The 13,063-nt window shown below is 37.6% G+C and overlaps 3 protein-coding genes across 4 annotated transcripts; 1 reads left to right on the top strand and 2 right to left on the bottom strand.

Moving 5' to 3' along the window:
• Nucleotides 1-918: 918 nt before the first annotated feature.
• LOC137168649 (nuclear factor 7, brain-like) lies at nt 919-2,689 on the bottom strand. Its single transcript, XM_067571382.1, has one exon. It carries the CDS (start codon nt 2,564-2,566, stop codon nt 1,076-1,078), a length of 1,491 nt encoding a protein of 496 aa, XP_067427483.1. The 5' UTR covers nt 2,567-2,689; the 3' UTR covers nt 919-1,075.
• A 2,171-nt stretch (nt 2,690-4,860) lies between these two features.
• Nucleotides 4,861-8,231, top strand: LOC137168622 (UDP-glucuronosyltransferase 2A2-like). 2 transcript variants are annotated; one of them, XM_067571339.1, is made up of 2 exons: nt 4,861-5,029; nt 5,679-8,231. In XM_067571339.1, the coding sequence occupies exon 2, from the start codon at nt 5,692-5,694 to the stop codon at nt 7,273-7,275; it is 1,584 nt and encodes a 527-aa protein (XP_067427440.1). In that variant the 5' UTR covers nt 4,861-5,029; nt 5,679-5,691; the 3' UTR covers nt 7,276-8,231. The 2 variants fall into 2 exon arrangements, with proteins under 2 accessions (XP_067427440.1, XP_067427431.1); XM_067571330.1 differs by having other exon boundaries at nt 4,861-5,035.
• Nucleotides 8,232-8,777: 546 nt separating this feature from the next.
• LOC137168617 (zinc-binding protein A33-like) lies at nt 8,778-12,238 on the bottom strand. The gene has a single exon (XM_067571319.1). It carries the CDS (start codon nt 12,116-12,118, stop codon nt 10,697-10,699), a length of 1,422 nt encoding a protein of 473 aa, XP_067427420.1. The 5' UTR covers nt 12,119-12,238; the 3' UTR covers nt 8,778-10,696.
• Nucleotides 12,239-13,063: the final 825 nt, after the last annotated feature.

Genomic DNA, 13,063 nt, shown 5'->3' with positions numbered 1-13,063 from the left:
AACTGAGCAAAAGATGCAAACGTGTCTAAATAGAAGTCCTTTATGTCCTTAAGTCCTTAAGCCCTTTTACACACCATGTAGCAAAAGTGTTATCTAGCAAAGCTGGAGTAAAGGCATGGTTATGGTGTATATATCAAAATATTAGGGACTTTGTACATATGTTTTATTTGAGTAAGAATCTTCAGTGAATTTCTGACAACAAAACTGTGACTTACTGATTTAATAGCACATATATGATTCGTAAAAAGTTAGGAAGACAATGAAGCATACGGTTTTATTAAGGACCTCAGCTCTAATTTTAGCCTCAAGGGGGCAGAATTGAGTAATTCATGATATGGAGAACCCCATTTCCAGTATACCAGTGCCCTACCATTAGCTGCCCAATAGTAATATTTAAATACTGGAAGACCCAGACCTCCATCCAAAGTAGGCCTAACTAAATGTTGTTTTGATAATCTATGTTTTTTATGACCCTAAATAAATTCTAAAATAATTGTGTCTAACTTTTTAAAAAGAGTCAGCTGAAATCCATATAAGCAGATTTTGAAAAAGCTATAAAAACTTTGGTAAAGATACCATCTTAATGGCATTTACTCTGCCAATCATAGATAGGGGTAAAGCCCTCCAGTATTCTATGCTGCATTTTAATTTATCAATACCTTCTAACAAATTTAATTTGAGCAAAGGTTTCAGATTTTGGGGGATTTTAAGTCCTAAATATGTGATATACTCATCCACAACCTTAACGGGGCAATCCTGTAAAATTGTATGTTCTCCAATAAACATGAGCTCACTTTTAGCCCAGTTTATTGTATAATCAGAAATATTACTGAATGATTTAATACATTGAAAAAGATGAGAAATACTCACTTCAGGATTGATTAAGGTAACAAAAGTATTTACCTTGATAATGTGATCTAAATAGATATTGAAGTCAGAATATATACATAAAAGTTTTAAAAGTAAAGTAAATTATTTATTGAAAACAATTATCGAGGTGTACATGTGTCTGTTTTGTACATGTTTTGTACATGAAAACCACTTTGGATCGTTTGTTTCAATGAGCAAAAAAAATTCAGTGACCCTTAACACAAAATCCAATCTGCTTAAGATAAAAGAAAAAATAATAGAAAAGTAAAACCAAAATGCTGAAAACAGTTTGACAGATTTTGATATCAGTGGTTTTAGCATCACCAGCTGGTCCAATATGAAAATAAGGGAAGAGTTTCTCAGTGAAAGTGTCTCTGTAAGTGCAGATGTGAGTCATGTCTTCAGGGTCGTAGAAGGACACCTCCCCCCTGTCATAGTCCAGCTGGACTCTGATCCTTTGGAGACTCTTCTTCACACTGACAGTCTTACCAAGACCATTAGTGTATTTTCCACTGTGATACACTAAACACCAGATTCCACATTTTAGTGAGACAGATCTCACTCCCTTCCTGTCAACTGACTCTTTAGCTAAACCCACAGTCCAGTCAGGATGGTCTCCCACCTCCACCTCCCAGCTATGTTTCCCTGAGCTGAAGCCCTCAGAGCCCAGAACAGTGGTATAATTAGTGTGTCTCTCTGGATTATCAGGCAGCTGTTGCTTTGTGTCTCCCTGTCTCACACTGGTCAGATCCTCAGACAGATAGATACGGGGGTTTGCAGTGTTTGGGTCCAGAATGACAGGACTGAAGTGGACCTTCTCCTTCATCTTCTCCCAGACTCTGAAGGACAGGTTGCCCAGGTGTTTGGCCACATCTATCAGTGCTCCTGAGACCAGCTGTGGATCTGACAGTGAGCACTGGGCTCTGGCTCTGGTCTGAGTGGGTTTATAACTGCTGAGGAATGACACCTTGTGTTTCTGCAGGTCTTCTTCAACAGCAGAGATACTGTCTGACAGAGAGGAGATCTGCTCCTGAATCCTCTTCATCTCTCTGCTGATAGTCTTCCCCTTCTGCCCCTCTTCCTCCCTCAGAGCTGCCAGTCTGGACTCCTCTTCCTCTTTCAGGAACTGGTGAAGCTTGTTGAACTCTGCTCTGATCTGCTTCTCTGTGGACAACAGCTGCTTCTTGAAGTGTTGAATCACTTCATTGTATGTTTTCTCCACTTGTTTGTATTTGTCCCTCTTGTCCTGTAGAGACTTTAAGTCAGATTTCAGGTGGTCCTTCAGGTCACTGACTGCTTGTTCTACAGGAACCACGATATGACCGTTTTGGTGAGGAAAATCACAGACACGACACACAGCTCTCTGTTCATCTTTACAGAACAATTTAGGCTCTTCTTGATGTTTGCTACACACCACCTCCTCTTTCTTTTCTCCTTTTTCTATGTCAGATGATCCAGCTTTCTGTCTCCCAGCAAAAGAGTCAGCGAGTTCCTTCAGTGGAAAGTTCACTCCTGGTTGAACCTTTGAGGATTTTCTTTGACAAATGAGACAGTTTTTGTTTTCAGCTTGTTCCCTGAATTTTTGCAGACAGCTTGAACAGAAGCTGTGGTTGCAGGTCAGAGACACAGGATCTCTGAAAGTCTCTGAGCACACATGGCAACTCAGGAAACTTTCAAGAACAGCTCTCTCAGCCATTTGCTTTGATGTCTAAATGATCTTTCAAAAGTAAGACTCACAAAGTTACTTTTCCTTCACTTGATCACTCAAAATCCTTCAAATGAGTGTTTTACAGCAGAGATCTCTCACCCTGTAACGGCATCTCAGCTCTGATCTATTAGGTCAAAATCTGCCTTCAGATCCTATTTATAGAGGGGAACGCTGCTATGTAATACTGTCACCAGCAGATGGTGGTGCCAGCATGTCCCTCAGAGTAAAATATTTTACTCTGAACTTAAACTTAAACTTAAACAGTAAAGTACAGATTCTTGTCTCATATATAAGCTTTTTTAGTTTCATCATATATGAGAAATAAAAGGTGAAATTGCTACATTCTATCATCTTTTTCTTCCTTAATAATAAGATAAAAACATTACAGCTCATATAAATCCTACAAACCTGAAACTTTAGTCCTCCAGTGAGGAGTGAACACTTCAGCTTTCACATAGCATGTTGGTACAGGGTGAACCTATCTTATTTAGCCTTCATTTGACCTTTTCTGTCTTGTACAGCTTGCTGCTGCCGTCTATTGCACAACTCAAATGTTACCCTGCAATAAAGGAATAGAAGTGGAATAACAAGTGACAGTTTATATGTTTATATGAGTGTCCAACTGGCAAAAAGTACTTAACATTTATTTATTTAGTAATTTTTAAACAAAATGAAGCAAAATTCTGTACTATTTGGTTCATTTTCATCCTTTTACCAACAGTATATGTTCAAACAACACTAGTGATACACAAACAGAATTTAGAAAATATAACATGTGGAGGCTGCTTTTCTCAATCATGATGATGTCACTGATTTGTATTTTTACAGTGAAATATTTGTGGCATAAAGTGTTTGGCAGGAGGCAAAATATATTTGTGACTAATTTTTGATCTCTTCTGTTTCTGTTTCAACAGCTCAGAAAAATCCTATAAACATGAAACAAGGAGAGGTTGGTGCTTTCGTCTTCCAGTGAGGAGTGAACATTTCAAAAGGCTGACTGATACTAAAACGGTTTTTCAACGTTTTTATTTTACGTAACTGCGACAGGAAACATGTTCTGCTAACATGTCTGTATGATTGTGTTTATTTCATCCAGCTTCATTAAATATTTGGCATTGATCGAAAATGTAGGTACGAGGTCCAAATTATTAATGAAACTCACATTTGACCTTTCTGATCTTGTACAAAATAAAAGTTTAATATTTCATATTTCATTCCCCACGTATTATCTATATATTAACAACTGTTAAAAAACAAAGCAAATAAAGATTTTTAGCTGAAAACAACACATAAATGTTCTGTCAATGTCTTTTACAATCTTTTGAATCTAAAAATATAATAACTTAAAGAGAAACTAGAGGTCTGTGGTCTGTTTTATGAGTGTGTTATGAGAGAAAGTCACTTCTGAACGATGAACTTTGATCAGGATATTACACAACATTCAATGTAAGACTTTTCAGTCACAAAGCAGTGAAAAGTGTAGATCTGCTGTCGACTGAGACAAACTGACTGTTAATCTGCTGTACAACACCTCTCCACTGTAAGTAAAACATGAATTATTGTCATTGAATCAAGACATTGTCACTCAGGTTGCATCACATATTCACAACAAGGTGCAAACTGAGCTTGTTGATAAGTGTTAAACCTTCAGCCTTTCAGACTGCAGGTATCCCAACATGTACAGAAGCACAAACTGATGTTTGACTTATTTATCTCTCTGCGGAAGAAATAGAAGAGTTGTGAGGAACGTGTGCATGTAGGAGTGGATTCATTTCATATCAGAGTACTGGAGCAAATATGTCAGATATGACAGATGTTCAGTCCAGTAAAATGTAATTTGAAGTCAAAAGATTCAAGAGTTTTTTATTGGAATGAACTGAACTAAGTGAAGTGATTTCTCATCTCGTTAACATTTATTGTGTCTGATAGTTTAAAGTTCATTTAAATGAAAATCTGTTGATGTGATTGAAAAAATAAAGCAATTGTTGAGGCATCCAAGAATTTCAAAATGTGATCAAATGTTCAAGAAAAGATGTTCACTGTTATGTAATCATTATCAGTGTTGGGCAATTTACTGAAACTTAGTAATTAGTTACAGTTACCAGTTACTTCTCCCAAAAAGTAATTGAATTACTTAACCAATTACAGAAAATAAAGTAATTAGTTACTAGGGAAAGTTACTTTCGCGTTACTTTTGATACAGAAGTGTAACTTTTCCCCAAAACCCCAAATCAGTTCAGTTCAATCCAGTTTAACAAACATAAGAGAAAGACAATTAAAAATCCTCTCCGCGTTTTACCGCAGATCCAGAGCTCAAACCAGAAACAGCAGCAGCAGTTCAGTAACAGATATTATTTACAATATATAACGTTATAACTCCAGAGACAAAGCTTATGTTTTACTACGAGTTGAATACAATGACGTGACTTTACAACGCTGCTCTGAGACACGGTAAAGGTCAGATGATGTGTTTGTGTTGTGTTGTGTGTGCGTTTGTCTGCTATCCTCTGCAGTTGTCCACTATTTTCACGTAAGAGAAAAGTAACAAGTAACGAGCCCATATAAATTTCAATAATTGTAATTGCGTTATTTTATTTTGAAAGTATCGTATTGTTTTGAAGTAATTAGTTACGTTACCGCAAAAAGTAGTAGAATTACAACACTGATCATTATCACAGTTAAATATGTTGACTGTTTCATTCCCAGATGACATGATGTTTATAAAGATCATAAAGGTGAAGCAGAAATTAACAAACATAGAGAAACTGTGCAACCTGCAACCATCTCAATTCATCTGATGTGACTGACTTTATTCTGTTATTTAAAACAACAGCATGAAACTGGGAGTCTTACTGACACTCTGCTCTCTTGTGGAAGATTAATGAATAGAAAGTTAAAGAGACAGAGGGTTCAACCAAAAAGGTTCTTAAAATCTCTGTTTTTTCATATTGACTGACTGTAACTATTGTAACAATGAACTCCAAACTGTTAAAAGGAATATTAGCAAATCTATAGTGAACATTAAAACCTTCCTGACACAGTATTATATATGAAGTCATCCTATTAAAGTTGCATCTCTTCCTTGTTTTTATGGTTCCAGCTTCATTTCAGAGATGATCCAGTTGAGACTGGTGACACTGGCTGCACTGCTCTGCTCTCTTCTCAGTGCTGATGGAGGGAAAGTCCTTGTTTTTCCTGTGGATGGAAGCCACTGGATCAACATGAATGTCCTCATCCAAGAGCTCCACTCCAGAGGTCACAACATCACAGTGATCCGGCCCGAAAAAAGCTGGTACATCAAAGCAGAGTCCCATCTCTACCAGTCAATCACCCTCGATGTTGTTCCTGGATTTGATGTGAACAACATGAATTATTTTACAACAAGAATGCTGCAGCTTAGGCATGAGGTCCACACTTCGACTTTAGCTTATTTGAAAGGTGGAGAGGAGTTAATGAGGATGGTGGATCATGTTCACAAAGTCGAGGTTGATAAAATTCAGAAGATTTTTGAGGATGCTAAACTGATGCAGTTCTTCCAAGAGGCCGAGTACGATGTTGTTCTGACTGACCCCTCCTTCGGCGGAGGGGTTCTTCTGGCTCATCGGTTGGGTCTGCCTCTGGTCTTCAATGTACGATGGACAATCATGGAAGACGGACATCAGACAGTTGCCCCCTCACCACTGTCATATGTTCCCATACCAGGCAGTGAACTGACTGATAGGATGAGTTTTTGGCAAAGGGTGAAAAATGTTTTCTTCTCATTAATGGTGCGTAATATCCGGGTGATGATAAAAGACTCTCACTACACACCATTTGTCCACCGTCACTTCGGTCCTGACGTCCACTATGATGAGCTTGTTCAGGCAGCAGATGTTTGGCTGATGAGAACTGACTTCACCTTTGAGTTCCCTCGTCCCACCATGCCCAACGTTGTCTACATGGGCGGGTTTCAGTGTAAACCCTCCAAAGAGCTTCCTCAAGATCTGGAGGACTTTGTCCAGAGCTCTGCAGAGCACGGTGTCATTATTATGAGCTTGGGGACCTTGGTGGGGAATCTCCCTGAGGATATAACAGAACATGTGGCTGCCACTTTTGCACAGTTGCCTCAGAAGGTCATCTGGAGGCATACCGGGAAGAGACCGTCCACCCTGGGAAACAACACCCTGCTGCTGGACTGGTTGCCTCAAAATGACCTCTTAGGACACCCAAAGACCAGAGTGTTTGTGGCTCACGGAGGCACCAACGGACTTCAAGAGGCCATCTACCACGGAGTTCCCATCGTTGGCCTTCCTCTGATGTTTGACCAGGATGATAACCTGTTCAGGATGAGAGCGAGGGGCATTGCCAAAGTGCTGGACATTGGCACATTAAACAAAGACAACTTCCTGGAGGCGGTGAAGGAGGTGCTTCACCAGCCGTCCTACAGGGAGAACATGCAGGAGCTCTCCAGGCTGCACAGAGATCAGCCCATGAAGCCTCTGGACCGAGCCGTGTTCTGGATCGAGTTTGTCATGAGACACAAGGGAGCAGCTCACTTAAAGACCGACTCCTACAAGATGTCTTGGATTCAGTACCACTCCATCGATGTAATCACACTGTTGCTAGTCTCAGTCACGCTGATGTCACTGATTTGCATTTTAACAGTGAAATGTTTGTGGTGTAAAGTGTTTGGTAGGAAGAAAAAAACCTCAAAATAATATAGATACTATCCTCTCAGTTGAGTGGAGTTTTTCTGCAACACAGGGAGAAAGATGATGAAGATGTATTAAACTCAGTACTAATCTGTATCTTGGACAACTGAGTTTTAATGATGATGGTACAACAGCACAGACGATGTGAGCCTCTTCAGAGCAGAAAAGACTTGTGTCAGAGATATAATCCAGTCTGAAGATTTGTTTTTATTTAAATTGAAATTGATGCTTTATTGAACAAACCATGTAGATGGCAGTTTATCAATCCATGTTTTCAAGATTTTGTTACAAAGTTGATACTATTGATTAAACAATAATGTGCATGGAGAAAAGTGACAAAGTGGAAATAAAATATCTAGTGTTCAAAATGAGCAGAATGTGTTGTTGTGGGAAATCTTCAGATGGGCCAATAAATCTTCAGGTCACCCACAACTTAGTATTAAACTTAAAACTTATAAGAGAAAGACTCAAAGAAATACACCACAGTGTATTTTGTCTCCATCTTGTGGCGTTCACAGGAAGAACAATATATCCATGTTATTAAATTCTGTACTCATGGTATAGTGCTGACTGACTACACCTGCTTAAAGAATCAAATCTTGAGTGAAAATCTTAATTCTGCTGAAGAGTAGAATAATTTTAGAGTCCAATCACTTTAGCTCTTCCTACACAAACCCTCAGTGCTTCCTCTCTCCAATGTGTCGGTCTATAACAGACTGTTACAATACTTAACAACAGCAGCAATATTTTTCTGTTTGTTTTCTACAAAATAAAAACTGTAATATTTAACTGTCCCTTGGAGCATTTAATCATGCAGTTGGTTAAGTTAAGTTAAGTCAGGGGGAAATATTTGTGGCATAAAGTGTTTGGCAGGAGGCAAAATATATTTGTGATTCATTTTTAAAGATTCACATCTCCAGTAGGAACCAATGTGTTTGGGACTGAGCGTCAGACAGGCTGGGGACAGGAAGTGTTGAAGGACAGACATTTGATCTGTTCATGACATTTGATGACAGTAAGAAAAATAGAAGATCTCCAGCGTCATCCTTTAATATAAAGTTAATATTGATCAAGAGAACATCAAGTGATGAGGAACCAGCAGGATTATAAAGTGTTTTACCTTTGACATCATGTCACAGAACAAAGTCTTCTCATCATGAGTGAACTGCTGCTACTTACTGCTGAACCAGACTGAATGAAAAAATACACAACTTCAAGTTTTTCCCTTTAATCTTTCAAGTTAAAATGATGAACGCCGACATACAAATAATCATTACACAACACTTCAATCACAATCCTTATCAACACCTTAAATGAAGAAATACAAAGTCTGAAACTGAAAACAGATGTATTTCTGGAGGAAACTGTTGTAAATGATTTCTTTTAAATTGAACAGCCTCTTTTAGAGTTTATGTTCATGTCTTGAAGTAGTGGAGGGTAAACACACATACATTCAGTTTTATCATCTGAGGATTTGTTTAATAAAGTTTTCCCTCCTTTTCTGACTATTTGACACACACAGCGAGGTGCAGACCAGTGTGAGAATTAACACGACTCCATTAAAATAAACTGGCTGCACAACTATTCTCTAATATGTCACGCTTTATTACTCACATGTTTTGTCTATTTAGCATCATCAGGGTGGTATGAGGTTGTTTCAGGTTTCTTTATACACAATCAGTTAATTTGTCATGTGACTTTACAAAAGGAAATATTAACTAAATAAGTTCAGACTGTCCATAAATGTTGAAGAGGTGACACAAAGATTATGAGACTGTGTTCTGAAAACTGAAGTTGAAACAGTTTCAGTAAGAAATTTGTTGTTTTGAAAATAAGAAATTGAGATTTAAACCATTAATGAGTTTAAATGAAAATATTGTATTTTGCATAAACTGGTTGTATAATTGTTTTGTGAGATTTCACCTTTTGTAAAGTCACATGACTATTTGATAGATGTTTGTAAAGAAAGTGAAACAACCTGTATCTCCTTTTCTGACTGACATACATTTACAATAAAAAACTGCTGGTGATTTAATTACACATCATGACAAGCAGCATCCATCAGATGTACATTTTATAAAATATAGTTGATTCAGAAAAAAATGAATTAAATTAAATTGTTTTGGTGTTTGTTCATTTTATGTTGATCATCATCTCAGCATTGCAGTTTATCAATCCATGTATACACCACCAAAATGACACACACAGTATGCAGAAGCACTGTCAGAATTAAACACTGAATTAAAATAAAACTATATTAAAACACTTGTTTCCAAAGAATAAAACAACAGATTCACAACTGAAATAACTCATCAAAAGACCAAAAAATAGAAAAATCTAAATCTGAAGACTAAAACTGTCACAAAACTGAATCAATCAAAGCATTCAGTACAGTGGACATATACTACTATACAATGTTGTTTGACTAAAAACAAGATGCTGATAACCAGGATAATTAACAGCTTTGATTTGTAAAGTTTGTCTCTTGATGATGTGAAACAGTTTCAGCATTTTGTATCCATATTTTCTTGTGAATTCATCTTTATTTTAAGAGGTGACACAACTAACTTACACACTAAATCTATTTTTGAAAGCCAAGAAAGCAGAATCAGAGTATTTAACAACATGAGTAAATATTCTGTTGAAATCCATTAAACAGTAAACATAACGGAGTTACCATCTTTAATAAATTCATTCTAAATATAAAACAACTAAATTCTGAACGGCTCAACGTCTTTCAAAAATTCAGATGAGAACAATGGTTTAGGTTTTCATGTTTTTGCATGAAAACAAGAAAAAACAATATCTGTGACCCTCAACAACAAATCAGTTCTGTTGAAGAACAAAAGAACAAATAATAATCAATCAGAGCCAGAATGATTTTTGATACACTGAACCACTGAGACTCTGAGTTTAAAGTGTAAAAAATGAAATTAAAACATGATCAAAATTGAAATATCTCATCAGAAGGTTGAAGTTTAATTATTATGAATGATTAAAAATCTCCCCAACTGTAGTATTTTGTACATTCATTAGTGTTTCTTATATCTATATTATATTGTGGTCTGATTAAAAACAAGATGCTACTAACCAGGATAAAAAGTTATAATAAAAACAGCTTTGATTTGTATTTGTATAAAAGTTCACCTCAGATGACAGATCAACATTTATTTTTCCTTGATAATGTGATCTAAATAGATATCGAAGTCAGAATATATATGTAAAAGTTTTACGGTGAATTCTCTATTAAAAACAATTATTGAGGTGTATATGTGTCTTTTTTGTACGTGAAAACCACTTTGGATAATTTGTTTCAATGAGCAAGAAATTCAGTGACCCTCAACACCAAATGAAATCTGCTTCAGATAAAAGAAAAAATAATAGAAAAGTAAAACCAAAATGCTGAAAACACAAACCTCCCAGAACATCACAGAGAAATCTGAGTTTTACTTATTTTGATATCAGTGGTTTTAGCATCACCAGCCTCTCCAACACCGAAAAAAGGGAAGAGTTTCTCAGTGAAAGTGTCTGTGTGAGTGCAGATGTGAGTCATGTCTTCAGAGTCGTAGAAGGACACCTCCCCCCTGTCATAGTCCAGCTGGACTCTGATCCTCTGGAGACTCTTCTTCACTCTGACAGTCTCACCACGACCATCAATGTATTTTCCACTGCGATGCAACAAACACCAGAATCCATATTTTGGTGAGACAAATATCGTTCCCTTCCTGTCAACTGACTCTTTAACCAAACCCACAATCCAGTCAGGATGGTCTCCCAACTCCACCTCCCAGCTGTGTTTCCCTGAGCTGAAGCCCTCAGAGCCCAGAACAGTGGCATACTTAGTGTGTCTCTCTGGATTATCAGGGACCTGCTGGTTTGTGTCTCCCTGTCTCACACTGGTCAGATCATCAGACAGATAGAGACAGGGGTTTGCAGTGTTTGGGTCCAGAATGACAGGACTGAAGTGGACCTTCTCCTTCATCTTCTCCCAGACTCTGAAGGACAGGTTGCCCAGGTGTTTGACCACATCTATCAGCGCTCCTGAGACCAGCTGTGGATCTGACAGTGAGCACTGGTCTCTGGCTCTGGTCTGAGTGGGTTTATAACTGCTGAGGAATGACACCTTGTGTTTCTGCAGGTCTTCTTCAACAGCAGAGATACTGTCTGACAGAGAGGAGATCTGCTCCTGAATCCTCTTCATCTCTCTGATGATAGTCTTCCCCTTCTGCTCCTCTTCCTCCCTCAGAGCTGCCAGTCTGGACTCCTCTTCCTCTTTCAGGAACTGGTGGAGCTTGTTGAACTCTGCTCTGATCTGCTTCTCTGTGGACAACAGCTGCTTCTTGGAGTGTTGAATCACTTTATTGTACGTTTTCTTCACTTGTTTGTATTTGTTCCTCTTGTCCTGTAGAGACTTTAAGTCAGATTTCAGCTGGTCCTTCAGGTCACTGACTGCTTGTTCTACAGGAACCAACTTGTGACTCTGGTGGAGAGAAACCTCACAGACAGGACACACAGCTCTCTGTTCATCTTTACAGAACAATTTAGGCTCTTCTTGATGTTTACTACACACCTCCTCTTTCTTTTCTCCTTTTTCTGTCTCAGATGATCCAGCTTTCTTTCTCCCAGCAGATGAGTCAGCTAGTTCCTTCAGTGCAAAGTTCACCAAAGGATGTTCTTTTGAGGATTTTCTTTTACAAATGGGACAGTTTTTGTTTTTAGCTTGTTCCCAGATTTTTTGCAGACAGCTTGAACAGAAGCTGTGGTTGCAGCTCAGAGACACAGGATATCTGAAAGTCTCTGAACACACATGGCAACTCAGGAAACTTTCAAGAACAGCTCTCTCAGCCATTTGCTTTGATGTCTAAATGATCTTTCAATAGTCAGACTCACCATCTGTTACTGTTCCTTCACTTGATCACTTAAAATCCTTCAAATGAGTGTTTTCCAGTAGAGATCTCACACCCTGTAATGGCGTCTCAGCTCTGATCCACAATGTCAAAATCTACTTCCACTTCTACTTACAACTGTCACAGGAAAAAATATTAACAGAAGGAAACGCTGACACTTAGTTTTGTCATCAGCAGATGGTGATGTCAGACCGTCTTTCAGGGGTAACATTTTTAGTTCTTCATTCATTACAGTAAAAAGTCCTTATACAGGCGTCTGTAGACTAAATAAAGTAAACTGCTCATGTCTTAACATTTTGATCTCTTTTGTTTCTATTTCTACAGCTCAGAAAAATCCTATGAACATGAAACAAGGAGAGGTTGGTGCTTTCATCTTCCAGTGAGGAGTGAACATTTCAAAAGACTGACTGACACTAAAACCGTTTTTCAACATTTTTAATGTATGTAACTGTAACAGGAAACATGTTCTGCTGGCACATCAGTATGATTGTGTTTATTTCATCCAGTTTCACTGAATATTTGGCATATCCCGAAAATGCAGGTATAGGGTTAAAATTATTGATTAAACCCCAATTTGACCTGTCTAATCTTATACAAAATGCCTAAAATTAAGGCTTGCAAAGTATAATTTTTCATATTTTTCCCTTCACTTCTTCTCTTTTATATAGGTGTTTATTCATTCACCTACTCGTTATCTTTAACCTTTTATTCTTGTTCATAGTATTAGGATGAGTTGTGTCTATCCCATCATACATTGGTTGTAATGATTATCATAAGACTACCAACTGCAAAAAAAACAAACAGTTTTTGTTTTTTTTTAAACAATCCAGACTAAACATTAAAATAACAAGAGATCCATATAAATACAAAAAGACACAGAGTAAGAA

This window comes from Thunnus thynnus, chromosome 2, assembly GCF_963924715.1.
Source record: "Thunnus thynnus chromosome 2, fThuThy2.1, whole genome shotgun sequence".
Taxonomy (NCBI): domain Eukaryota; kingdom Metazoa; phylum Chordata; class Actinopteri; order Scombriformes; family Scombridae; genus Thunnus; species Thunnus thynnus.
This window is presented reverse-complemented; position numbering and strand designations above follow the sequence as displayed.